At 32.1% G+C, this 27,459-nt stretch overlaps 4 protein-coding genes across 6 annotated transcripts in view; 3 read left to right on the top strand and 1 right to left on the bottom strand.

Annotated features, from left to right (window-relative positions):
• The window catches only part of Cdi (center divider), a 30,335-nt gene extending 22,375 nt beyond the window's left edge, over positions 1-7,960 (bottom strand). Inside the window, exons 1-2 of the mRNA XM_070297802.1 lie at positions 6,963-7,960; positions 3,269-5,344 (exon numbers count right to left, since the gene is read on the bottom strand). Coding sequence (XP_070153903.1) covers positions 3,269-4,546 — 1,278 coding nt within the window. The 5' untranslated portion in view covers positions 4,547-5,344; positions 6,963-7,960. The remainder of the gene's footprint in view (positions 1-3,268; positions 5,345-6,962) is intronic.
• A 1,118-nt stretch (positions 7,961-9,078) lies between these two features.
• On the top strand, positions 9,079-12,036 carry Ns1 (Nucleostemin 1). The gene is made up of 8 exons (XM_070297221.1): positions 9,079-9,309; positions 9,581-9,682; positions 9,763-10,130; positions 10,200-10,581; positions 10,835-11,186; positions 11,267-11,492; positions 11,597-11,768; positions 11,846-12,036. Exons 1-8 carry the CDS (start codon positions 9,297-9,299, stop codon positions 11,935-11,937), a joined length of 1,707 nt encoding a protein of 568 aa, XP_070153322.1. The 5' UTR covers positions 9,079-9,296; the 3' UTR covers positions 11,938-12,036.
• Positions 12,037-13,240: 1,204 nt separating this feature from the next.
• Positions 13,241-16,680, top strand: LOC138933898 (arylalkylamine N-acetyltransferase-like 2). The gene is made up of 4 exons (XM_070297068.1): positions 13,241-13,636; positions 13,940-14,121; positions 14,373-14,533; positions 15,416-16,680. The coding sequence occupies exons 1-4, from the start codon at positions 13,342-13,344 to the stop codon at positions 15,615-15,617; spliced, it is 840 nt and encodes a 279-aa protein (XP_070153169.1). The 5' UTR covers positions 13,241-13,341; the 3' UTR covers positions 15,618-16,680.
• A 1,365-nt stretch (positions 16,681-18,045) lies between these two features.
• The window catches only part of Ccap-r (Crustacean cardioactive peptide receptor), a 63,790-nt gene continuing 54,376 nt past the window's right edge, over positions 18,046-27,459 (top strand). The window contains exons 1-2 of one of the 3 annotated variants that reach the window (XM_070297414.1): positions 18,046-18,239; positions 25,319-25,830. In XM_070297414.1, coding sequence (XP_070153515.1) covers positions 25,648-25,830 — 183 coding nt within the window. In that variant the 5' untranslated portion in view covers positions 18,046-18,239; positions 25,319-25,647. Of the gene's footprint in view, positions 18,240-19,369; positions 19,420-24,203; positions 24,411-25,318; positions 25,831-27,459 lie in introns of those variants that run through there. The other 2 variants (XM_070297417.1, XM_070297416.1) reach the window with 2 other exon arrangements.

Here is a 27,459-nt window from a genome sequence, read left to right as displayed (position 1 = left end):
CTAAAACAAAACGAAAAAATAAAAATAAGACCAGAAATTGAAAGGGCTGAATTTGTACTAATTTCTACCACCCAAATAAACTCAATATATTTAGCCTTTATGCTTAAAACAACCCCCAATTGAATTTAGCCCTATTAAGCTCAAGAGTAAAGTACTCTTTCCAATCAGCAGAATCAATCGCTACTTATACACTGGACGCGGCATAATTTGTACCGCCAAAATGTGAAGTTCCAAATTTTGTACCTCTGCCGTTCCTTTGAAAACTACCCCCGACCCCTCTCAGTCTCAAGAGTAAAGTATCTTTGAAAATTTGAAATCTCACATTTTGGCGGTACAAATTATGTCGCATCCAGTGTATAAGTAGCGATTGATTCTGCTCGTGGCGAAAGGTACTTTACTCTTGACACTGAGAGGGGTCGGGGGTAGTTTTCGAAGGAACGGCGGAGGTACAAAATTTGAAACTTCACAGTTTGGCGGTACAAATTATGCCGCGTCCAATGTATAAGTAGCGATTGATTCTGCTGATTGGAAAGAGTACTTTACTCTTGAGTTTAATAGGGCTAAATTCAATTGAGGGTTATTTTAAGCATAAGGGCTAAATATATTGAGTTTATTTGGGTGGTAGAAATTAGTACAAATTCAGCCCTTTCAATTTCTGGTCTTATTTTTATTTTTTCGTTTTGTTTTAGTTTGGTCCTGCTAGCTTAATTTGATGGTAGCAGCGCCACGGTTTTTTTGAAAATGGCACGAGGTACAAAATTATTATTATTGGTACAAATTAGTACAAAATGGGTACTAAATAATCTGATAGGTCCAGTTTGATTCTGCTGATTTGGTCCTGCTAGCTTAATAGAGGTGAAAAGAGTTATTTGTAAGAAGTATTCTACGAGTTGCTGCAATATTTGCGCCGCTGCGCCGGAGGAATCACCGCAGTCACTACGTGCTCAATTTCCTGTTGACCTATTTATAACGCGTCAGAGAAGCGGCGGCATACTTCTCAAGGTCCCGGACTGCTCGACTGACTTCTGGTGCACAGGTAGTTCCAGCGCACCGAGTCGCCGCATCTGCCATAATCGCGGACCCGCGAATGCGCAAAATTGCAGATTGCACGAAAGAAATATCGCGAAACTAGGGCAGCTTTCCGGCCATTTATGCCGACCACCGTTGCGCGTGATATAAGTAGATCGATAGAGAGACACGTGCATGTAAATAAATCTCTCTCCTTGGCAAAATGCGGCATCACGCTTTCCACCCAGCGAATTTCGATCGATTCTCGCAAAATCGTTACATGATTCTATCTCAAATCAATAAGCCGAGTCTCGTGATGATTCGCTGTTAGAATAAAAGCATGCAACCAGAGCAGTATAATTTGTTTACTTCCATTTGCAAGGTTGCTGTCTCAACTCAAATTGCTGTATATAATATCTTGTGTGTTTTATGTATTCCATTCATTTCGTATTATTCTATTCGAGGAATATTTCTCTCTCTCTCTCTCTCTCTCTCTCTCTGAGATTCTAATAAATATTTAAACAACTGAGATGTCTATTTTTTTTTCACAGTTTTATGTCAATTATTTTCGAAAAGAATATATTTTACTACTGGTATTAATAAAATTTTGAGATCTCTCTGAAGAAACTGAAATGACGCTCAAGAAAAATTAAGTCAAGGATAAGACCCTATGATAATTATGCGTGCTCCTGCTCGCTGCGAATAAACACAATGATTTACGTAAGCTGCCGTGACATTATTCTGAAGTCGCAACGTCTTCTGCATTCGCAAACGTAATACGTACTTACAATACGACCATGAAATTTGATAGAAAAGTGCAATATGTATAGTAGGTACATATATTCAAATAAGTTATACCTTTTAAGATATTTTTTTCACAAAAGAAATTTTTTTATCATCTAATATTGTAATTTAGAATCGCTGACCTGTTGATGAAAAAACATTCTCTATAATATTTGACTTTTCGCGATAGTAATCAATAAATCAATTTTACGCTTTCGGGAGAAAACAGAGTGTATCTTTTATTTGTTCGCGATTTTATCAAGTATTTTATTAATATTTCCTCATTTCAAAGTATCCATGTAGTAAACATTTGCGTTATCTTTATCTTCGTAGCACTATTTTGCATTAATTATACATCGCTCGTATAATTTAGAATCGCTGAATAATGAATTGGAAAACACACTCCTCCGCAATTTTCCTTCGTTTGGCGAGTAATCGATAGAGTTTAATGATTGAAAGATCAAGGAAAATGAGGGTTTTGATGAGTGTGATAGAGAATTAATGTAGTAAAGGTTCCCGGAAAGTTAAATGTCGCGATAGAAAGAACTTTCCTGATCGTTCATTATCGGCGCGATTACGAGCAGAATTAATTTCACGAAGCTATACGTTCGCGTGCTAGCGAGCAAGCGTATCTAATCTCTATCGAGATATCAATCTGCCAAGATAGCACATTCCATAGGAACATCCGTTTCGAATAAGCGATTGTTGTTTAGGAACAATAGTGAGAATTAAGCGGAACCGCGTGCCATTCGAGAGAAAAAGTTTCTAACGAGTTGCTAATGAGTTCAAATATATATTTCAAAGCATCTAATAGCATCATCGATCTTCTAGATGAGCGATATTACACGGATTTTTCTTTTTCTTTTTTTTTCATTCTACAAAATAAAAATGAAAATTTAATAATAGGCTTATTAGATGCGAGAAAAACCTAAGTCACACAATATTTTGAATTTTATGTCAATTTAATGAACCATGCAAATATATTAATGGATAATTATATAAATATAAATTTGTTTATAAAATATAGCTTAACTCACATATTCTAGGATAATAGTGTTGCTTATTATACGATTGAATAAACTTTTTAAATAAATTGTTTGACATTTTGTTGCATTTCGATAAATATAGTTATTTCACTTATGCATTACAAAAGAAATAATTTTTTAGGCTATACAAAAATACCAACATCTTCGTAATTTAAAGCAGAATTTGATGCGAAGGAAACTTAAAATGGGACGCGTCCCTTATATATCCGCATAATATCTCTGCATAATGTAATATGCTTCGTACAATGAGCTTCACAAGCATATATCGTGCGTTCCATATCCACTACATTAAATAAATTTTGCATTAAATTGCACGAATATATTTCAGCGATAATTTAATTCGTATGTAAGTTTTACTTCATATTTATTTTGTATCAGGTTAATCGCTAATTTTGTTTCGATATATTTTCTTTAATCAACCATTGTCTTACCTTGTAAACCTCCGAGAAGAAGCCCGCGCCGATCTTCTCCATGTAAAAGTCGTCCAGACGATTCAACGAGGCGACGGCGTGCCTGAGCGCCTGACAGGATGCCCCGGTGCGCCTTTTCGAGCTCGTATCCTGAAACATCTCGCTCGAGCATATTGTCAATCCGTGTATCGCGCCGCTCTCCGTCATCTCCGTGGGACGCCAAGAAAGATCGCGACACTTCTCCTTGTAGCTCCTCGATAAGGATGTGGACGATTGCAACTCCGTGGGGAGATCCTGCGGCGCGCAGGACACGCAATTCTGTTGCAGCGTTATCGCGTCGCTGCAGACTTTGCTAGACGACATCCAGTCCTTGGACGGTGTCGAGGTGACAAAGTCATTGACACAGGAATCGTCTTCGCAGGTCACAGTGGTGATCGCGGAATCACCGGCGCCGTCTTTCACGTCGACTATCCTTGGCACCGGCTTTTGATGCACATACAATAACTCGCTTACCGTTGACACGTTAGATGCACTGTTTGCGGAATAATCCGCGCACGTGTCCACCAAGAGATCCTCGTTGTTGGATCTCTTTCCGCTTGGCAAGTGATTAATCATTTCAAAAGATGTCACGGAAGATAACTTGGCGGCGTATGCTTGAGAGCATTTGGATTGCTGCTCGTTGCACGTAGTTCTGCTACCGCCTGTCGGCTGCTCTTTGCCACTCGGAGGCTCTCGGCCAGCGGCAACGATCTTCTTCACGGTTTTCGTACAGTCTCTTGTACACGATTCGACGTTGAGACTTCCGGTCGAGGCAGATTGCGGTCTCCGCGATCTGCCGGTCTTCGGGAGAATCGGACAAGTCTGACCAGAGGTGCACTTTTGCGTCGCATTGGCATGATTCCTGCCGATCTGCGACGCTGCTTCCTTGGCCGAACATTTGGCCGAGATCTTGGAGCAAGCGGTGACGCAAGTCGTCGTTGCGTCGGTCCTACAGGATCTAGGAAGCTCCATTGCGACGGGCAAGGTGTCCGTGTGACTGGTAAATGATTGTAGAGAATTACAAGGAGCTTCGGAGACTACCGCGGCAACGTCATCGGCGTTTTCCTTCGTCGGTCGCCAGAATCTTGCTTTATCATCGGCGCCCAACGTCGACGTCTCGTCCGCCGAAAAGCACGGCAGACACGACGCCGTGCTCGTCGTTGTCATCGTCGTCAGCCTAGCGCACGATTTGTCTGACGCTTGGCCGCCATTATTATTAGGCGGCCCCGGCGTGTTCGACGGCGGCACCTTCCCGAACATCTTCGCCGTTATTGCGACGAGACGGTCGCGCAAGCTGACGCAAAACAGCAGCAGCGGCGGCCCTGCGTGCGACGCATCACACGGGGCCGGCTTGAAGATGCGCCTCTCGATCTCGGTCGTCACGGCGTCGTCCTGCTGTATCCGAGTGGTGAGAAAAGTCGTAGATTGTAGATAGCCGCAAACGAATATAAGACGACCTAGGATGCGTTGAGATGATAGACGTGATGCAAAGTTCTACGCAACGTCTTTGCACACGGTCAAGATTAATGTATATAGTTAACGAATCGAGTTCGCGATTTGGTCAAAAGACCTTCTCGAAGAACTCGATGTCGTAGCGGTAGAAGAATCGATCCTCCTTTACTTTCTTGTGCGCGTCGAATATACTTCAAAGGAAGTTTAAGAAAGTCGAGAGTCCTTTTGGCTGGTTAAAAACATTGGAATCCGCGGAAGACGTAGAACGATTTCGGTGTAAACGATGAAATATATTTCTGGTACAACGTGGAAGACACTCATCCTCGACGAATGGACACTGGAAGGCGAAGGAAGTGAAGACGAAAACACAAGTTCCCGATTGACGCAAGTTTGACTCCTTTTTTGGCAGTGGCGTCACACGTTGAAATCACAGTCGGTCCGGAGGGGTCACAGGTGAACGTTATCCTCGAAGAGACGCGTAACGCGGTCCAAGATAACGTCACAGATTCGAAGCGAAGCGTAGGAAGACCGCGACACCGGAACTTGGCACGCTTCTTCTCTCCTCGTCGTCGGCGGACGACTTCTCGCGGGCTGATTCAGATCTTCCTGAAATAAAGTTGCATCCGACGGATGATTGGCGAGTGTCGAAAATTCTGGCGAACACTGATGTTACGAGAAAGATACGTACGCAAAATTTAATATACGCATTTCTGAAGTCTGGAAGGCATCTTTGCAATTTCAACTTTTATAAAATGTATTTTAAAAACCTTTTATACAACGATACGTAAAGTAGTAACGGATTTTTATCATTTCGAGGCATTCACAACGTGATGCGATCGTGTTTCTAAAGATTATAAATTGTAAATTATTAAAGTATTACAATTCATGTGACAAATAATCACATTTTCACACGCAATAAACATCACGCAGATTGATCATAAATTGACATCGAAATTTTCCCAACTTTTCGCGGGGCTCTTAGATTTGCCAGAGAACGTAACAAGTAACGGGAAAAATAAATTATAAATTCCTATTAATAAGAATATTGCAACATTTCATAACAGTAATTAATGCGTAATTAATGAATAGCGTGTCAAAATATTAGGCAATACAATATTTCTCGCAAAATAAATATTTTATTGCCTAATATTGTCAATGAAATAATTAACGATTTTATAAGTTCGATATTGAATAAAATGAAAATTACCTTTCAAAGGTTTTTTAAATTATTGTAAATCTTGAAATTAATTGTAATTAGCATTACATCACAAAATTACAAGTTCTTGTAGAAAATAAGCAATTATAATCGTGTAAGACATAATTAAACTGTTAATTATTACTAATTACCGTTGACTATTTTTGTTGTTTACTTATTTCGAAATTTCAAATTACTTTATGCATCATTTTCATTGCATAGCTTAAATTTTATGTTTGTCGCATAATAATGATCGTATTGTCACGCGCGAATATGATGCCGATTTAAATTACAAAGTGCAATACATTGATGTATATTTAAAAAAAATTTGTTATATAACTTTAAAATTTAATAATTTACATTAACTCAGGATATTATATCACGTCAGCAATTTTTATGGGCTATTTATACGTTGAGTGTTGCATAATATTGATTTAAAATAAATGAGATCCACAACAATAACAAACATGAAACATCACAATTGCCTTTATAGAATATATAATAGTGTATGTTGCATAAAATTCTAGCTAGTTCGCAGTTAATTTTCTTTCAACAAAAATGATCACACATTAATAATTTTTGTATAATAAATAATTATATATGTAATAAAGTATTTGTCAAAAATTAAGCTTTAAGAAAACAAATACATATTATAAAAAAATCATTCTTTTCAATTGGCTTTTAAGTAGATTTTATATTAATAGTTTTAATTTGTGTAACATCTATATATGACATCATGTCAAATAATATAAATAATTGCAATAAAGGCAAGACGAATCAAAAAAATCACCGAAAATGTCAAGAGATGTCAACAATGGTAAAATGGAAAATCATCTGCTTTCTATCTCGAGAAAGTTGATTTGTCCGAAATCTCTAATTTTTTTCAACGATTACTCACAAAATTACTGCCAATGTCTTGATTAACATAGAGGGGAAAAGTCGATTACACCGATCGTGTTGGAAGAAGGTAATATTAACGTCGTTAAATTAATAAGAATCAAAGAAACTCAGAGACGAAATGATACTTACGATGCATCGGACATCGAGGGAGACGTTGTAACACTCGGCGTCTCTCTCTCTCTCTCTCTCTCGTCACGTTCAAGAAGTTTGCGCGGGTATCCCAGGGGTTGAGACGAAAACACCAGGGAAAAGTCTCGCGATACGGTCGCTGACAGCACTCTCGCGTGGAAAGCGTCGTTTTGGTTTTGCACCGTTCGCTCGTTCGTGCTCGTGACGTCCGGATGTTTTTAGAATGACCTTGAACCACGTGAGAAAGAATCCGAATCCGCGGTCCTGTCGAACGCAGTGACTCTTGTTTTCCTAGATCCTAGGTTCGCGGCGTCTATCGACAAACCGAAAAGAAAAAGAAAAAAAAAACAACGGTCGTTTCTTCACTCGCACACACGCTGGTATTCGACGTGTTTATTATCTCTCGACGGTGGGAAGGCGAAGAAGCTCCCGGCGACGACGCCGTTGCGTCAGTGGCGCATCCGCCGCGCGAAGCGTGCTGCTGCCGCATCAGCGGCGTCTCATCTCGCGTTCGCGAAGGGACAGGACAGGGATAGAGATGGGTAAAGAGACGACAGATCGACGCAACAATTTTCGGATGAGTCGTTGACACTCGTCGCGGTCGATGCTTCGGGTAAACAGACAGACGGATGGACGGATAGGGAGAGAAAGAAAGAGGGAGAGACGAGAGAAGAGATGATATGAGAGAGAGCGAGAGAGAGAGAGAGAGAGAGAGAGAGAGAAGGGTAGCACACATACACCACTATATGATGAAATTCAGTCGCTCGTTTTAAATCGCCGCCGGCGCGAATCATCCGCGACACGACACGACACGGCACATCGCGCATCCGCGTCGCACTCTGAACTGTCACCGTTCTCGCTTCACCCGAGTTTCCGTGACTAATCCGAACGCTATCCAACGTCGTAAGGGCAACTGTGCTCCCGACAAGTATATCCGCACACTCACTGACAACGCCAGACGGCGGCCATTACGGGAATGAGTTGCCGTGACAGACGCGCAAACGCCACCGTTCGACGGTAGCCCGAATCTCGCTTGTCCCTCCTCCCACTTATCCTTTTGCCCGCATCATCATTCGATTTCGGTCCATTCGATCGATCGTTCATTCGCGGAGGCAGAATGCGCGCCAATTTCGAACACGCGTTTTAGACGCTCTTGGTAAAGACAAGAAAAGAGTGTTTCGCGTCTTACGCGAATCTCGTTCGCATGACAGTTTTTATGAATGCGAGGAAAGTGGGAATTTAGTCTGTGAAATTGGATCTCTGCTTATCTAGTTTCAAATATATGTACATTTTTTATTTGCCTTTCTTATATTTTTTAAATTTCCGAATACATTCAAATTAGAACTGTAAAGCAATTTAAACAATCATATCTCAAATCAAAACTATTCCACTCAATACTTTTATTTAATAACTTGCTCCAATTTTTTATTTGCAATTCAAATACAAACTAAATCGAAAATAACGTAAATTTATATGTACTCTGTAGAATATTATTAACTTCAAATTTTTATCAATATTTCTTGATACATTTCCTATATTCTTTATTAATTAATAGTTTTATATATTAATTTATTAAATATATTATACAATGACAAAAATAAAAAAGGAAAAATTATATTATTGTTCGAGTAAAATGTATGAAACAATATCGATGAGTTTTGTACGCGTGAAATAATTTCTATTCCGTTCCGCGATCATCAAGACGTCCTTGTTTCTATTTTATCAAACGAACATCTCTTGTGTAAGAAGAAATGAAAGTGTGCGAATGCTTATATGCATAAGCGTGCCTTTCACCATCCAAAAGCATAATTGCCATTTGGTCGATGCCATTTCACCAAAAAAAAAAAAAAAATGGAAATGATAAATTTCTCCAAGTCGCAGATTTCAGAAAATAGAAATTAATAAATTTCTCGTAGAAATTCTGAATAAATTTTGAAAAATGTATAAGATTAATAAATCGTAATTTTCTCGATTACTCGTTCAGATATGTCATAAATTTTTTCGACTCGCTGATATCGATAGTCGCATATTTTTATTACGTCACATCCGTCGCATCCCCCATCACGTATTTTTCTCTAATGCTTCTATATATTCTATATTCAATGGTAGAGTTTAACCACGTGTAATAGAATTATTTAAGAGATTTCAACGTGATGGATAAGATTTAGAAATCTTGTACTGAATAGCTGCTTATAGAAATTTGTTTAAATAAAAAAAACCACATGCACGTGATTATTTGTATGTGCACTGATATACATATACATGTAATAATATCGCGATTATTGTAATAGCAAACTAGTTAATTAACGATAATTAACAACAGTACGCACAAGGATGAAGCTTCGTAGTAAGTTATTGTAAAATGTATTAAAAACTTAAAATCTTGCGTGTTTTATAAAAGGAGCAGGCAATCTATAGAGGTTATGTATAAAATTTATGCAATAAAATTTTTTTATATTCCAATTTTCATATTAATTCTAACTTAATAATTAATAACAATTAAAATAAAATGTATATAAATATTATAATACAAATTAATTGTTATCTTTGTTAAAGTTTAATATATTATAATGCAATTCCAAAAGAATTATTTTCTATTTTAATATTTTTATTATTAGATAAACCAAGCAAGCGCATGCCAGCGCGGAAGAGATATAAAATCGAGAAAAAAGTTCGCGAACATAATCGAAAAATAAAGAAAGAAGCCAAACATTCTAAAAGTAAGTTAATGAACCCATCCTTCAAATATATATGCCTGTATTTACAATTTCTTAATAAGCATAATTTTATTTTTATTCAGAGAAATCCAAGATGATGCAAGTACCAAATCAGTGTCCTTTTAAAGAGGATATATTAAAGGAAATTGAAGCAATGAGAAAACAACAAGAGGAAGAAAAACAGAAAAAGAAGGAGGCAACACGTGAGAAAAAACGTGAACAACTTGCAAAGGGTGATCTCAAAGTTTTGGTTAATCAAGCTCAGAATAAGCAATTAGCGCATGAATCCATGCAAGTAGATTCTGCTCGAGATCAAATTAAAAATGCTATTACTAAAGAAGAAAACTCACTTAAAGCATACTGTAAAGAATTCAAAAAGGTTTTGGATGCAGCTGATATTATTCTCGAAGTTATGGATGCTCGTGATCCACTGGGAACACGATGTAAAGAGGTAAATTCCCAACACTACTATAACAAATATAAATAGATATATACTAACTTATTGATTATTTTGTTATAGGTAGAAAAAGCAGTTATATCTGCAAATAAAAGATTGGTACTAGTCTTAAACAAAGCAGATTTGATTCCTAGAAAAAATTTAGACCAATGGTTACAATATTTGAGAGTTAGTTTACCAGCTGTGGCATTTAAATCGTCCACACAGAACCAAGCAAATCGATTAGGCAGGAGAAAATTAGGAAAGAAAACAGAATCTATGATACAAAGCAATACATGTTTTGGTGCAGAATTACTCTTGTCACTACTTGGAAATTATTGCAGAAATAGTAGCAATGTAAAAACAAGTATTACAGTTGGAGTTGTAGGTCTTCCAAATGTAGGAAAATCTAGCGTTATTAATTCCTTGAAACGCAACAAAGCATGTAATGTGGGAAATGTACCAGGTATTTAATTATTTTTGCTATAAATAGCTTTTGCATCGACTGCATATCGCTTCTAATCTTTATGTCTTATTTTAATCGTTGTATTATTGTAAAATTTTGAGTTATTTATTTTCTCCAAATTCTATGCATTCTTTTCATAATTATTTCCAAATTATATGAAACATTTTACAACAGTTTTGGATTGTATATATCAGTAATATATTTTATATGTACACATGTATTATTGATTTAGTCTATTTACTATTACTTCCAGGAATAACAAAAACGATGCAAGTTGTTCAATTAGATTCTAAAATTAAGCTGCTAGATTCTCCCGGTATAGTGTTTGCTACATCAGATGAAAAATCTAATGACATGTCTGTAGCTTTAAAAAATGCAGTAAAGATTCAAGCATTGAAAGATCCTTTCACACCGGCAACTGCAATTTTAAAAAGAGTTTCACTACAACAGATAATGGAATTATATAATATGCAAGAATTTTCAACACCAGATGAATTTTTCGCGATGAAAGCAGCAAGGATGGGAAAATATAGGAAAGGCGGAGTACCTGACGCGCGTGCCGCTGCGAGAAGTATTCTTGAGGATTGGAACTCCGGAAAAATTAGGTTTATTACGTTCTACATATATGTGACAAAAAATCGTAAATATTCTTTTTTTGTTTTATGAAATTAAAATTTTTTTGAAGATATTATACGGTGCCACCTGAACAACCGATATGTCATATATCTGCCGAGATCGTCAGTCAAATAGCTAAAGAATTTGACATTGAAAATTTTGCCGCGGAGGAAAAAATGATGCTTGACAATTTTACGACGGATTCCACAAATAATCCCACTATCGTAGATCCTGTATTAATTGACAGTTCGGGGCCTGTCACAGCAGCAATGGAGATCGAAATCCAAAAAGAATCGGTAAAATGCAAATATATCATTAATTTAATCTTATGTTACTATTGTGTTATTTTACGTTGTTTCGAATTTATTTTATGTAATAACTAATCAATATTTTCTCGTAGGAATTTAAAGTGCAGAAAAAATTAAAGAAAAAGTTGCAAGATACAAAGAAAGATATATCTGCTGAAAGAAAGAAGAAATCAGATCCACTTTTTGAGATTGAAGGCAATCAAAAATTGAATAAACTCAGAAAACTTGCATTCAAGAAAGAAAAGAAAGAACGAGCGAAAAGAGGTATGGAGAAAACTAAAAAAAAGTTTGTAACCTAAATGTTTAATATTAACTGATTTGTAAATGTCACTGATTTTCAGAAAAAGCCGCTGCTAAACTAGCGGGACAGCTTGAAGATTTCAAATTTACTTCCAATGATTATGATTTTAACACAGATTTTACAGCTACATAGGATATTATCAATGCTTACATTATATATTATGAATGTCTATGTATACACATATATCTATTATATGTGTTGTATAATGATGTATGTATATCTAATATATATTCATTATAAAAAATAAATAATAAGGATTATTCTGTTAAATACAAGTACATCCCTATTTCCTCTTATAATATTGTTGCGTTTTGTATTTTAAAAATTTATAAGTTATTGATTTTAGATTAGCATTTCTTTTTAATTTAAAAATTTAATAAATTTTAAAATATCGCCCGAGTATTAGACATATAAATTATGTAATAACGAATAATAATAATAACATGCAAGTACGGAAATAACATGCAAGAAATTATTCGCGCTGGGATGGATATATGCACACTAAATTAAACCTATATATGCATACTTTTACAGTCTTTAATGTGTATATAATATTTTAATTTATATTTATATATATGTATAAACAATTTACATGTTATTTTACATCTTCCTTTTATTTAAATAATAATATTTTACTAAAATGATTACAATTATCTGTACTGACAATGAGTTATTTTTAAAGATAAAAGTAGGAAGTATAATCAAAATAATACGAATATAATGGAAATGTGCACGTAAAAACAAGATAAGACGGTATAGAAAAAGAAGATATAGAAAAGAAAAATGCGATAAACAATCTACAATGTACATTGATAAGGGATAGATAAAGCTTGCAATGTTTATAAAAAAAAATACTAGATGAAGAGACTGGCAACGTTTATAAAAAAAATTATTAGTTATTATAATATTATTAATTATATAAAATGTACAGAATATTATTTACACATAATTAAATAATAAAATATATTTTTATATATAATTCTTGATTGTTTCATGTTTTACATATTACAAATCAACTTACATTCAACTAGAATATTATAGAAATTTATTTATTTATTAAATAAATTATTTGTTAAATAAATGTATTGTGTTTAAATAATATAATTTACTATGAAAAGCAGGTGCAGTGCATAAAATTATTTTTACATTTTATTTTTTGTTATTAGTCTTTTTGTTGTCTTACAGTTTATATTTATATTTATATTTACACATACATAAACTATTATTTTATATTTTTTGCTCCATTTAAAGTCAGAGCGATAATTGTAGTATCTGCAACAAATATCCGCACTAAGCAATTAAAATGCATGTGCTCTTAAGATAAAACTAGAGTAATCAAGATAGACTAAAAAAATACTTGTACAAACAAGATAACCGGAAAAGATGATAACATATTTTCATTAATGCGACAACACTGTGTGCGTTATCCTCTGCTTGTATGTAATGAGGTGATAATGTTTTAATTATGTTAAACTCAACCCACTCGATCGATAGTAGCCGATCTGTGAACAACGAATAGAGACCGCTGCATAATAAATGTTGAGAATCTTCCGTTTCCGCGACGTTTGGACCAAGTATTATTCAACACGGACACATGTGCAAAAAATAAGTGGAGAAGTTGAAATAGATTTAAAAAAAGCAATGGAAAAATTGCCACGTATTAAGCCGCCAGGCCAACCACCCAAAATTTGGAAATCGATCGAAAAGGTGATCAAGGATGGCAAATCAATGAAATTTACGATTCAGGAGATTCCTGAAGACAGGTATGAAGACGCAGTTCAACATATGTGTGCGTACTTTTTGGCCGATGAACCGACTTGTCAATGTTTGAGTAAGTTTCATCAAGATATTTTCTTTATTTTCTTTTTTTCGATAATGTAAATAACAATTTTTTATGTTTGCATGTTTAATATGGAAAGAGCTGTAATTATAAAAAATTAGTCTTATAAAAGTTATTTTTTAATAATAATATTATATATAATATTATATATAATATTATAGTATAAAATAAAATATATTACTTTATATATAAATTATATTTATGTATGGTATTTTTTTATGCGAACTCAGGGCAAAATGATTATTTTCTATTTTATATTGGATTCTTGTGATTTTTTGTTTATTATATTTATAGATTCGAAACATGATCCTGTATTCGTGCAAGATATAAGTACAATATGGCGTCTAATATTCGCGGAAGGCATATCCATAGCTGCCTTCACTGAAAATCCCAATGGCGGAAAACCTATAATCGCCGGTATGAATGCTTTGGGTCTTGCTTTTAAAGATCATAAAGATAGTATTTCAGAATACAAGGTAGGTTTCCGTTAATTTTTTGAAAAATATATACTTTATTGTTGTAATAAGTGTTTTTATCTTTTTATTTGAATGTCACCATATTAACCCGTTATAAAATATTTTATTCTAGACAATTATACAGTTCTGATTTGATATTTTACATAGAAAAGTATTTTTTTTCATTATTCAGAATATTAAGCATTATATTTCTGCACAACTAGGATTGCGTCGTACTAATGTAATTAAGTAATGATAATTTTTTATTACAGTTTAAATCACAAAATTGCAAAAATACATTTGCGATCATGTCTGATGCAACTAAAATAGTATACAAACATTATGGAGTAGACAAGTATCTATATGCTATCGGACTTAGTGTAGACCCCGCTTATCGAGGATACGGCTTAGGAAAAGATATTTTAAAAATCAGGTATCTTTTATGTTGAGAAATATTATGTTATTCTACCAGATCACATTATATAATATAAATGAATAAAGAAAAGAAAGATTTTGGCTCATTTACTCTCTTAGAACAATCTAAATCAAAAAGAGATTTAAGCTATTATTTTAAGCATAAACTTTCATTCTATATAGTACTAAAAATATATTACTTTTCTAATCTTATCTATATCGCTCTTGATAGCGCAATTATTTTATACTTTCGATTTTTAGTTAAATTCTTTTCGATTTAAAATTGATCATTGACTTAGAATCGCTATAATTTTTAATTTCTATTGTAAATTTTTAATTAAAAAGAAAACCTGAATAAAAGACAAAATTAATTTTGCTATTAAAAATGATTTTAAAATTATAGAGAGTGGTTTGTTTTTACTATAAGGATTTTTTATCACATGAAGAGCACGAGTAAGATATAAATATCCAAAATACTTGTATTGCTTTGAATATGTTTACTTATAATGTATACACTTTTGTAAAAATAACTTAAATTATTAAGTTTATCTTGAGCCATACATAGTAATACAGATATAATCTCTTTTAATATATAAATGTAATCTTTGAGATTTTTTATTATAAATGATATTATCTAGTGAATTTTATAAATGTCTTTTCGAAATGTTACATAATATCAAATTTTATAAAAAATCCAATTCTTTCAGAATAAAGTCTAAATACAATTAAATAAATAATATAAGATTTTATTATCTATTTGCATTCTTCGTATGCGATTAAATTGCCAAAGTTTTCAATTTATCACTCAATACACATATAATTTTATTAATTTAACCTTTTCAACTCATTAATTTCACTTTTCCATGTGCATTCATTAATGTCTTGTATGATTTCGATCTAGGGATCTCATTGGCCGTGAGTATAATATTCCAACGACAGCCACGGTATTCTCATCGATAATCTCGCAAAAATCAGCGAAGGGTGCAGGATTCGAACTATTGACGTCGAAAAATTTTGTCGACATAGTGGATGAAAATGGGAAGGAATATTTCCCTGGTATTAAATCCAAAACATTAGAAGTTATGGGAAAAAGATTATCTTAATGTAGTTCAAAGCAAAACACAATTACACGCAATTATATAAAGTGAGTCACCTAATTTGCTGAACCGAACTAATTATTATAATTTTTGCGAGCTGTTTAATATTCTTTATATATACCATCACGCGATCGCATATATATCGCCATTTATATTTTATATATACCGCCATATAATTGCATAAAATAAAAAATAATAATAAAAAAATCTTTTTTGATATTCCCAGGATGTACATTTAACACATTTTATTATCAGTTTTTTACTGCACATTGATATTTGATTGTACTTCCGTTCCGATAAACAGCAGCATTCGCGGTAATTACAAATGCATTTGAAATACATAGATGTTACAAAATGTTAATTGCATACCATTGCATACCATACGCCGCAAAATGTGCGGGTTGTATGTTACGCTATCACGTTGGAATATGCCAAGAAATTTACGATACCACGTCGACCATTGCATGGCTAGAATTTTATGATCGTGATCTGTTAATAGTGTCTACAAAAAACAATTTAATTTAGATATCATACGAGATAATATATACATTTTCCACTGGACATAATTGTATTATAATACTAGACTATTAGTTTTCTTAAATTTAATGCAGAATTGTTACGATTTTACTTTCTAAACTATAAATTCAATTCTCCATCATTCTCCATTATATCTTGCTTAAATATATACTAGGTATTATAAAATCTATTTTATAGATTGTCATGAAACACGAAATATACCTGCATGCAGAAATAAATAATTTTGTGTTGTAAGAGAAATGGGACGAAATATCTTTTTATCACATTATGTTTGATCATTTAACGAATTAGATTCGTCAAAGTTAATTTAGCGGAATTTGAAGCGAATAATTCATCAAGAATAAAATAATTATAAAGTGAAGCATAGACTGTCAATCGATATTCAATTGACAGAAATTATATTGAGAAAATTATATCGCAATATTTAATAACGCTATTTTTGCGTGAAGGCTTAATTGAGAAAAATAGTTTGCTCTAAATCTCCGATTTAATATTAATATAAGAAATTAATTTTATTAGTACTTTGAATTATTAAATAAATGTAATGACGAGAGATTAATACTTATTGTTAGTAATAGTTCAATAAATATAATAAAAAGTTAACAAAGATAATAAAAAGGTGATTTTGATCTTGTTATCGTTTGATTTATTATTCAATCACATCTCATGCTATTTTGAGCAATAAATTCATTCGGATTGCAAACATTTTATGTGCATTGAAACAATTGGTTATTCATAGAACATTGGATTCGCATAGATTGTAAGAATAATCTTCGACAAAAAATTCACAAAGTTAATTAACATTCGGAATGAGATATCAAATGCTTTTAAAACCACATTAAATTGCAACTGATCAGAATTGACCGGGTTTAAAGTAAACCAATCGAAATTAAGGGAGAAAACGACAAACTTAATAACATTCAACCACTTGTTGACACAGTTATATTCAGGATCGGCATATATGCCAATTACACGTATGTTTTTGTTACTGTTCGCTAAATACTTTCGCTGAGATATACAGATAATACATATTTCCTTTCATGAAATAATGCTGCAGAGACATGGTATATGTCAACATACAAAATTCCATCTCTTCAATATTTTTTTATTTTTTTTAGCTCTGTTTCAATGCTTTTCAATTTAATATTGTTATTTGTAAATAATTGAGTGTAATACGTTAATACTGTATACAATGTTATGTGTACATTTTTTTATTTTTTTTATTATATTTATATAAATATTGGAGAAGCGAGATTAAGAGAGAAATATATATATATATATATAAATATCCAATTATAAATTTTCATAAAAGAATATTAATTTCTTCAATGTTATGTGACATATCACGCATTAAATATAAAATATAAATTAAATATAGAATTAACCAAACTATACAATATGCAATGATTTTGATTAAAATACTTTTATATACAAATAATTTTTTTAAATCTCCGAAATAATAATTCTAAGCAAACTCTTCTCTTTATCCTAATTGTTTGCAAAATTCCGTACTTCTATAAGCATCATAGATATTTAGATAAATTTAAATTTTTTTTATAATAAATTACTTCTTTTACTATAATGTTAACTTATACTGCACATCACTACGTGCTTCAAATATATTTACATAGAATTAAATATTATATAATATTACTCTCGAATAAAATCATTTCCTGAATAAGGAATTTAATGTCAATTTCAATAAATTATTACGGTCTCGTGCATCGTGCTTGAACTCTATGGTATTAATACATTACAGAGATGTATATAATTCTTTCTTTGAAGAATCCTTTGACACGTGCGCGAGCGTGGGTGCGTGCGAGCGCGACGCCACGTCGTGTGCCGGTAATTCCTTCTCTCGCATCGGCTTCCGACGCGCCTTCAGTCGCGTTCCGCGCGTCGTACGAGCGAGTGTGTTTTTGCTCGCATCCTCTCCGGATTGGAGATCATTCTATCCTTTATTCATCCATCTATCCGGAAGATATGTTCAATGGGAATGTGTGACGTAAACGGAAATTTGAGACTAAACGGACAAACCTACATAAACGAAATAAACGAGCATAAAGCGAGCCGAATAATCGTCAGCGGAACGTATGTTAAACGTCATATAAAATTCGATTTTTACAGAAAATTATCGGCATTTTGATACATTTGATAAGATCAACGATGGATCGATCTTGCCGTTCTTTGTCGAAGGAGCGACCCTTATCGGGTTTGCTGGCCGCTTGTTTCGTGCACGTTCTCGCGAAACATATATCTACATTCGAAATTGTCTGATAGTGTTTTCGCAATGATGTTCGAGAGAGATGATTCTTCATCAAGTAATCCATATATCTCTCTATGTTCGAAACATAGTCGCGGTGATTTTTCTATGACATATGGAAATTTGAATTGAACACAAGCGTGCCAATTTCATAGATATATCCCTACTTGAAAATAAATTACACTCGGGGGAAGCAGCGTAACCTGTTGCCGAATACGATATCGAGACATTTTCAATGACCGGAAGATCATTCTTCATCGTTGTTTCATGTAACGGTTACTTTTCTCCCCCTTTAAACTGAACGTACCGTTTCATCCCTAATTGCCGCGATTTTTCGGGTATGTGTTATAAGCAAGATTAAGTAAATTAATTTTTTTATAATATCCTTGTATATAAGACTAATACTGTCGACTAATAGTGTCAACATTTATTTTGTTCTCAGATATTTTGAGCATCAGGTGTAATGTGATAGTTTACTTGAAATATGTGTAACTTATCTATTTTCAGACTGGCTGATGTCATTTAAAAAAATATTATATTAGAATTATTTTACGATTAATATGAATATCCAGTAATTCAAATTGATAATTAATTAATATATTCACTGATGATAAAAATCTGACGATACGTGATTGATGCTATGATAAGATTAGAGAATTACATTGTATTATATTTCAGTTTTCTTTTTATTTAATTATCTAATTTTACTTTTTATCCAAAAAAAGTATTTAATAAATGATTAATATATTTATAATCTTTATATTATTTTTGTATAATAAAGTTTTAAAATGTTAATTATCACATTCTTTTTGTAGTCTTTGCAGACAGAATTCAATTGCCTTGTTAAATCCGTTGCATAAAAATTAGGATTGAAATATACGAAACTTTTTATTGCATTTGTTTTGTTTTCATTCTGAATTCATCACCGTTTTCAAAATATCGATGATAAATTTGTATCGTAAAACTGATAGTAAATTCGCATTGGAAACAAAACTAAAATAACCTATGGTGAGCAATATGATTTTTAGATCTGCGCATTGTCCAAGTTTCCTTCGTTGATTTTTATTTTTTTAAACACAAGAGTTATAGAATATTGGAATATATTTCTTTTATCCTTATTCTTTTCTCGATGCAAATCTACATACACACAATTCTCAATTATGACAGAAGAAAAACAAACATATATATATATATATAATTGCTTCTTTTTATTTTTATAATCAGTATAAAAATATTTTTATCTCTCCAGTATATACATATTTTTCGCGAGTTTATATTATCAAAAACATTAAAAAAGGAATAAAACAAAATTAGAAGCAAGCTGATATGCAACAGTTTCATAAATCATCTCGTCCGTTTTATTCTTTACATTGTGTGTGTTTTATCCTTTAATTTAAAACTTGCATGTCATTTCTCACACTTTAATAATATTTTAAACGTTTCTTTTTTAAATATTTTTTTGGACAAATAATCACAACGGATCTGTAAATTAAGAATTAGAAAATCAAGAAAAGATAAGACATGTTAGAGTTAGGCATTAAAGAAAAAGAAAAATAAAATTATAAAAAACGCGGTCACGCTTTGTGCTTTGAACATCTAATAATAATCGCCTGTAAATCGCTCCAACGGTATTACACGATTGCTCCGACGCTATCGATATCATGCTTTTCTTTGAACACATAGATGTAAATCATAATAAGTTATGATTGCATCGTACACGGAGATCAAAGAGAGATCATCCATCGTCGATATTTATCTTTTTAGAATCAGCAGTTCGTAATATCTTGTAAGATTTTTTACTTGCCGCAAGTAGAAACCGCCAGAGCACATCAAACAGCCAGTGCACAGTAAGCTACGGTTTTGATATCCGATGTCTCAAAAGAACTCGATCGAAGATTTCAAAATCTTTTGAGTATATTGATAGGTTGCTTAATTAAAGGCGTAATATGATCAAGACTGTTATTGCTTTAATTTAAATGTAATACTATGTAAAATGAGACACTTTTGTTTATTATCTATCATCACATTTTTTTTTTTACGAGTACGACAAATGGATACTGTATATTAGTATTCGTTTAATACAGAATTTTTATATAATTAACTTTTAGATTGCATTATAATTATACAAAATTACATTTGAAAAAAAGATACAATTAAATTTTTTGAAAAAAATTTGTATTTTTTCAATATGAAATCTATATAATAGTATTTGCAATCTATACGTAATCTGTATCGCATATTGGACATATACATTTAATAAAAGATAAATAATATATCAATAATACTTTCATATAACAAGTTATATAACAAAACTATATATTAATTATATATTATATTTATTATAATTATATATTAATTTTATATTATATTATTATAATTATATATTAATTATATATATATTAATTAATCTTAATTATCATTTTTGTTTTGAAATATACGTGAAGATGAATTGCACAATCTATGTACAACTTTTCAAATATTTTTATATAATTTAAAAATATATTTTATTTCTGTCGGAGAGAGAGTATACTACTTTTTTAACGTCTAATAAAACATATTTTATTTATTTTATGATTTTGTGGATAAATCAAATTAGATTGCGAAATAGATATGTCGTAAATCTGGCTGAAAATAAAACAACTATTTCAATAAAATCTATGAAAAATACTGCTCGCAGAAAAGAAAGACAGATTTCGCAAAAGAGAAATAGATAGATAGATAAAAGGGGAGAGAGAGAGAGAGAGAGATGTTACGATTGTTTCTGAAAATTTGTGTCAGTATCAGATGAGTTCATACAATATGCATACAATAACATCTTCGAGAATTTCTACTCTTTTTCCAACAAGAATACTATCGCGGGACACAATCTTCTTAAAGAATAAGTCACTTTGCGCGAAGAGACATTTTCTTCGTTTCTCTTTTCTTTCTTTCAAAACACAGCTATAAGAACGCGCGCGGTAAAATATTGCGGCAGAAAGCTTTCTGAAAAGATTCCTCTTTCCCGCGATGATAAACGGATAATCCTGTTTCACGTGAATCAATTGATGTGATTACTTAAAGCACGTCTACTATATCTGGCATGAGTATCTAGTCTTGCTGCCGGACATTAATTCTACTTTATTGAACAATGTTAATCAAATTCGATATTATTTGTGCTAAACTATGTTTTGAGATATATTATTTCTTTGAAATTGAGATTAATTAGAGGCAATCTCAGTTCACAAAAAAAAAAAATAAAAAATAAAAAATGATATACTAATAAATGTAACTCATAAGATCTTGTTCTTAATTTTATTTAATATCAAATATTAATGTCAAAAGCAGAACATGTTTATACAATATTACAAACTTTAAATTGTCAATTCTATATGTGTTGATAGCGCTTATAAAGGAAATTTTTACATAGAGAACTTTTCAATTCACAGAATGTGGCGCAAATCGCGATTGAACATTATCATTATCAAATAGTGTCATTTTTTCTTAAAGACAAATAAATTAAAATCGTAAGATCTGAAGAATATTTGTAGAATTTAAATATAAAGATTGGAGGTAATGCAATCATATCAAACCCATCGTAGAAATACAGTTTGTCAGACCATTTGATATCAAATCGAAATAAACACATGTTGTAGACCTTTGCCTTTAATATTAGATATAACGTAAGTAAGTCAAACTCCTTTGATGAAATGCGGTTAGTTCAATACTTGTTGAACGATTAAAACTTACTGCGCGGTCGACATACGCGTTGCGACACGATAGGAATCGAAATTGGTATAGTTTCAGTATAGTTCAATATATATAAAGTTTAGTATAGCTTCCAGCGAGGTTTAGATTCTAATGTAGCAATCATACTGAAACTTGATCTCTATGTTTATCTGTGATAGCAATGTCTAAAACAAATTGATCTTATCAAAGTATAATACCAGTTGCAATTTATATAAATATATATATATAGTTTACAATGATATGAATATAGTAATAGAATTTCATGTCTTCAAGAATGCAGATTTTTTAATGCTGCTTTTTCTTTCGGATCTATTAGATCAATTTTTCAATAATATTTCTTTTACAGTAGAATATTTTTTTTTAAATATATCTACATTATATATAATTTTACACTTATTAGAGACAAAATATAATTAAATTAATAGGAATAATATATATTCATCTTAATATTCACTTTTTACTGTCTTTTGTGAATATAAAGTTATATAAATATCTCGTCAATACACATATTGTATTTGTAACTGTGAATATGATGTTCACTGATATCGCTCACACTGTTACGCGTATGTATAAAAGAATCGCAACCATGAATGAGAAATGCAGACTGCGTTTAAATGCGATATAGGCATTCTCGCAACGCATTCTCGTACGGATTGATCGCAATCGCACATTTTTAATCGTACATAAAGATCTCTGTTTCTCTCTCTCTCTCTGTTAAACTTTTGACAAAATTCGGTCGCTGTTAGGAGTCCCCATTTAAACGCGCATTTTCCATTTCGAGTCACTCGAAAGCCGACGAAAGCTCGCATATCGTGATTTTATTTTCCCGATTTAACTCGAATCTTTCCGGATTGTACCAACATTTTCACAAATTATTAACGTCCATAAAAATCGTATTAGCTACGAACAAAATAATAATAATTTCTATTTTCTTGATACATACACAATCACGCGACTCATCTCATCCCAAAATGACACGAGAAGAATGAAGAAAGAGAGCAGCTTCTAGAATTTATTTTAAATTACAATGTTATTATTTTATTAATTTGTCGGATATGAATTGGAGCTCCTAATAATTTTAATTACAATCGAAAACTAAAAACTTTTACACACGCAGACAGACATATCGTTTAAAGAGGCTTGGTCAACGAGATTCCGCTTTATATTCTTCCACGCAATCTAAATGCCACTGAAACAAGAATGCTCGTTAAAATAGAGCAAAAAAATTTCAATTTGCGCTAATTTCTTTTTTTTTTCTTTGTTTTTTTCTACGGCGCCGTGCGATGTTAACACGCGTGTATTAATGTATTCCGGAAACGTAGGATATGTATCACATGGCGTGCCAAGACTAAGTACGAGCAGATAATCAAAATAAACGATTAGTCACTAAAAATAAACGTTCTTTGGGGAGATCCGTTTTGAGAATATCTAATAGAGACGTCGCGCAAGAGAGATTTTTCATTAATTAGTAGTCAACTCTATGCATAACACAGTTTCTTCATAGACGACGTGAAACGCCACGCTAACCACCGAAATCACTAAATTAAATCGCCGCCGCGAAAAATATATCGATTTTAACGAATATCGTTTACAGCCTACGTCTTAAATTGCTACAATACACTCATTTTCCAAACGTTGTTTAATCTTTTATATAATATGTGTGAATCGTTTATATGTAAACTTGAATATAAATTTTTAAATATTTATCTTAACTTACGTATATAAATTAACAATTTTTTTAAATACGATTTTAATATTAAACACTAACAGTCAGATGCTTACATAATATTATCATAAAACATTCATAGAACTCTCTTCCTTATGTAATACAATATATATGCGTTTATTTATGCACTTTCTTATGCGAAATGTATATCAAATCATTTTAGGTATCATTATTTATGTATAGAATAAAGTTTATTTATTCTCAAATTTAGATATGTGTGGATTAAAGACTGTTCATTGTTTATTATGTCAAATAACAAAGCATAATTATTTACTTTCCGCGGGATGTTTAATCAAGTAACTCATATGATAAAAGAGACAAAATTATCGGACGGATTTTATATTCCATCTGTCAAAAGTGAGACAGAACATTTTCGAAAATGGCCGTGGCAATTCTCAATGATGTACAAATGAGCCGGATTTCCCATTAAGTAGTATCCAGCGAATCGTAAGTGAAAATCGGAGCTATAATTCTTCCGTGTGGCGGATCTCTGAAGCGGAAAAATACCGTGTACCATGCTCTTCGCGAACAACGAGACGATTCGAGCGTAAGTTTTCGCGACATCAACTCGTTTGTCTATTTTTCTTTGTCGTTACTTTCGCGAGGTGGATGATACGATCGGCGCAATTAACAATTCACTTGCCCTTAATATGTTTTTTTAATTGTAACTTATTGTTGGTCCGTAATTAAAATCTACCTAGCTTAAGCGACTCTTAATACGATATAATATTGTTATATACAATGTAATTCTAACAATGGAGTAATATATATTATTTAAATAGCAAATGTTTAAAAAATATGTCATTCGAGTTACTTGCAAATTATGTGGATTTTTGATGTTTTCTATTTCTGTTGTTTTTTTTTTTAAAGAATATTTGTAATTGATATTTGTGTGATATCTCTAAATGATCGCGCTCTTATTCATATTATATTCATTAGAATATTAAGATTATTTGAGATCGTTTCTTTCTTGTGTTATTCACATTTTTAAAATTTAAAAAGTTAAGAAATAAACTTGGATCTTCCAAAATATATTTTACACATGTTTGAAAAAAGTAGCACAATTGAACTCTTATATAAAGGCTATTTAAACAGAATGTAGCATTATTAAAAGATGATATAAAATTAAAATTAAAATATATTTTTATTTATATACAGATGATTCAGTCATATACTCTCTCATATTCTTCGTAAATTGTTCCATTTCTAAACCAATCTTTTCGAATGCATTCTCTTTAGGCAAATAAAGCTCGATCACATTCAATGTTGCATCATGGGATATTGTGGTTGAGAGAAAAAATTGCTAGAAACATTTAACACATTAACTTGCAATCACTTGCAAATTGATGTTTCCGTCGTGCACGAATTATTCTTTTCCGGAATTTAAGAACTCAATATTAATGAACACAATCACGTAAACAAGTCTGATGCACTAAGTTCTGTATTTTCCAATAGATTGCGATTCTTCGCTTGTGCATTAATAGTGATGGGGCTCTCGGGTATTTCTTGTTATTTCGAACATATTTCAATCGAGTCGTTCGATTATTCCTGGTGTATCGAGTGAATCGCGAAATAATAAAAACGGGACATGGTTGAACTGTCTACGATTTTGTAATTGCTTCGTCCCAGGATAACTGGCGACAAACGGAAATCAAAACTATTGCGGAAACAGGGGTGTTTCGCGAAGTGAAAAAAATCGCGTCGCCCACGAGGAGATGAAGTCGATCGAATCGAAGTTATGACTATTTCATGGCAAACTCGCAAACCGAAAACCTAAGCGGTGGATGTCATCGATCAATACGAACATGTATGGAAACGCGAATCAAGTACGGAGAGACGATTGTAATCAGACGGCCGATCAAGCATTGAGGAACATCACCGATGAAACATTATTGAATTACATCAATGTCACGTCAGAATCAAATGTTAACGCAACGGAGGAGATCGACTCGTTTTACTTCTACGAGGTGAGTAAAGGGTTGCTGCAGTCTCGGATTCGTATTCCACTTCGCAAATAGCGAGAAATACTATGGATACACATATCGCGCGTGACATGTAATTTTTGAAACAGCTGTCATTTTCGAATTGTCAAACCATCGCGTAAAAAAATTGCTGCACCCCAGAAACATGGTATAAGAACGTTGGATAAATACTATTCTGCGGATTTAAAAATGTTTGTATTTGTATTTATATATATTTTTAAATTTTTATATAATATATATACCATATATATATATATATATATATTTTTTTTTTAAATAAATTTTTTTTAAATTAATTTATTACTAAATATATATTTTTATGTATATTTAATACATATATTTTTTTTAAATTTTTATGTTTATATTTTAATTACTAATATATGATATACTATATTAATAATCGATATATGTATAGATATGTATATAATCAGTAATATTTAAACCTATCTTTATTTAATCATAATATTCCATTCTTTAATCTAAAGATTTAATTCCAAAAATGTTATTGCTGTTCTATTTTTTGTTTTCGTTGCAGTAACAAAAAGAAATAACTTGATATTTATTAGTAACTTTATATGTACTAATAAAAAAAAACTACGATTTCAAATTTTATACATTCAAATGGAATACTGACATAAAAAAGACGAAGTGTACACAACAAAACAATTTGAAACATGAATATTGTTTTTAGATGAAGTGTATACAACAAAACAATTTGAAACATGAATATTGTTGTTATTAAGCTAAAAAAACTGTTTACATATATATATATATATATATATATACATATATACATTGTAATGAAAAAACATAAACATTCTGCAGTATAATCAAAATACAGGCGGCTTGACGAGAGAAGAGAATACAATACAATAATACAATTACGTTTATTTTCAATCAGAACATTATTGCTTGGAGCAAAATTGTTTTTGTCGATAGTGTAAATGATTGCAATATTGTTGCGCATAAAAACATTCGCTTTTTACATTTGAAGGATTTTCAAATTTTGAATGCGCAAATTATGGCATTATCGTTATTGAAAAACTACCAATTAAAATTGAATTTTGAATCATACGTTGCACATGCATTCCATTACTATATTATATTCAGAATATACATGAACAGTAGAATTTTCCTCTTTAACAATTGTCGTGAATTGCATAATGAATTCATACTCCGGGATATAATTTCCGTACTTTTTTATCACACGCCCCAGGATTTCCGTAGATAAAAGCGTAACTATTATTTTACAGCACTTTTTAACAAAGTATAATAAAAAATTTCTTTGTAATGTTAGAATTGCTTCTTATTTTCGCGAATTTTCTTGTAATGCATGGTCGGAAGGATTGCACTACGAATCGCGTAAGCATTTAGTTTTTTTTTTTCTTTTCTTAGCATTCGCTCTATTGGAATATACGTCATTTTTGATTATCGAACGAAACTATACGTATGAGCAATAAAGCAAAATATCCCGCGACGCTTGTGTGCGCTTGTCTGCATCTTTCACTGGAAAAGAAAAACATATAATATGACAGCGATAGCGGCGGAACTCCTGAGTACATTGAATGCCCCGCGACGTATCTTAAATTAAGATTTTAAAAATATAAAAATTAG

Source organism: Polyergus mexicanus, unplaced genomic scaffold (genome assembly GCF_030449975.1).
Source record: "Polyergus mexicanus isolate NDT 795.1 unplaced genomic scaffold, iyPolMexi1.0 SCAF_6, whole genome shotgun sequence".
Lineage (NCBI taxonomy): Eukaryota > Metazoa > Arthropoda > Insecta > Hymenoptera > Formicidae > Polyergus > Polyergus mexicanus.
The sequence above is the reverse complement of the archived record's forward strand: the minus strand, read 5'-3'. Positions and strand labels throughout refer to the sequence as shown.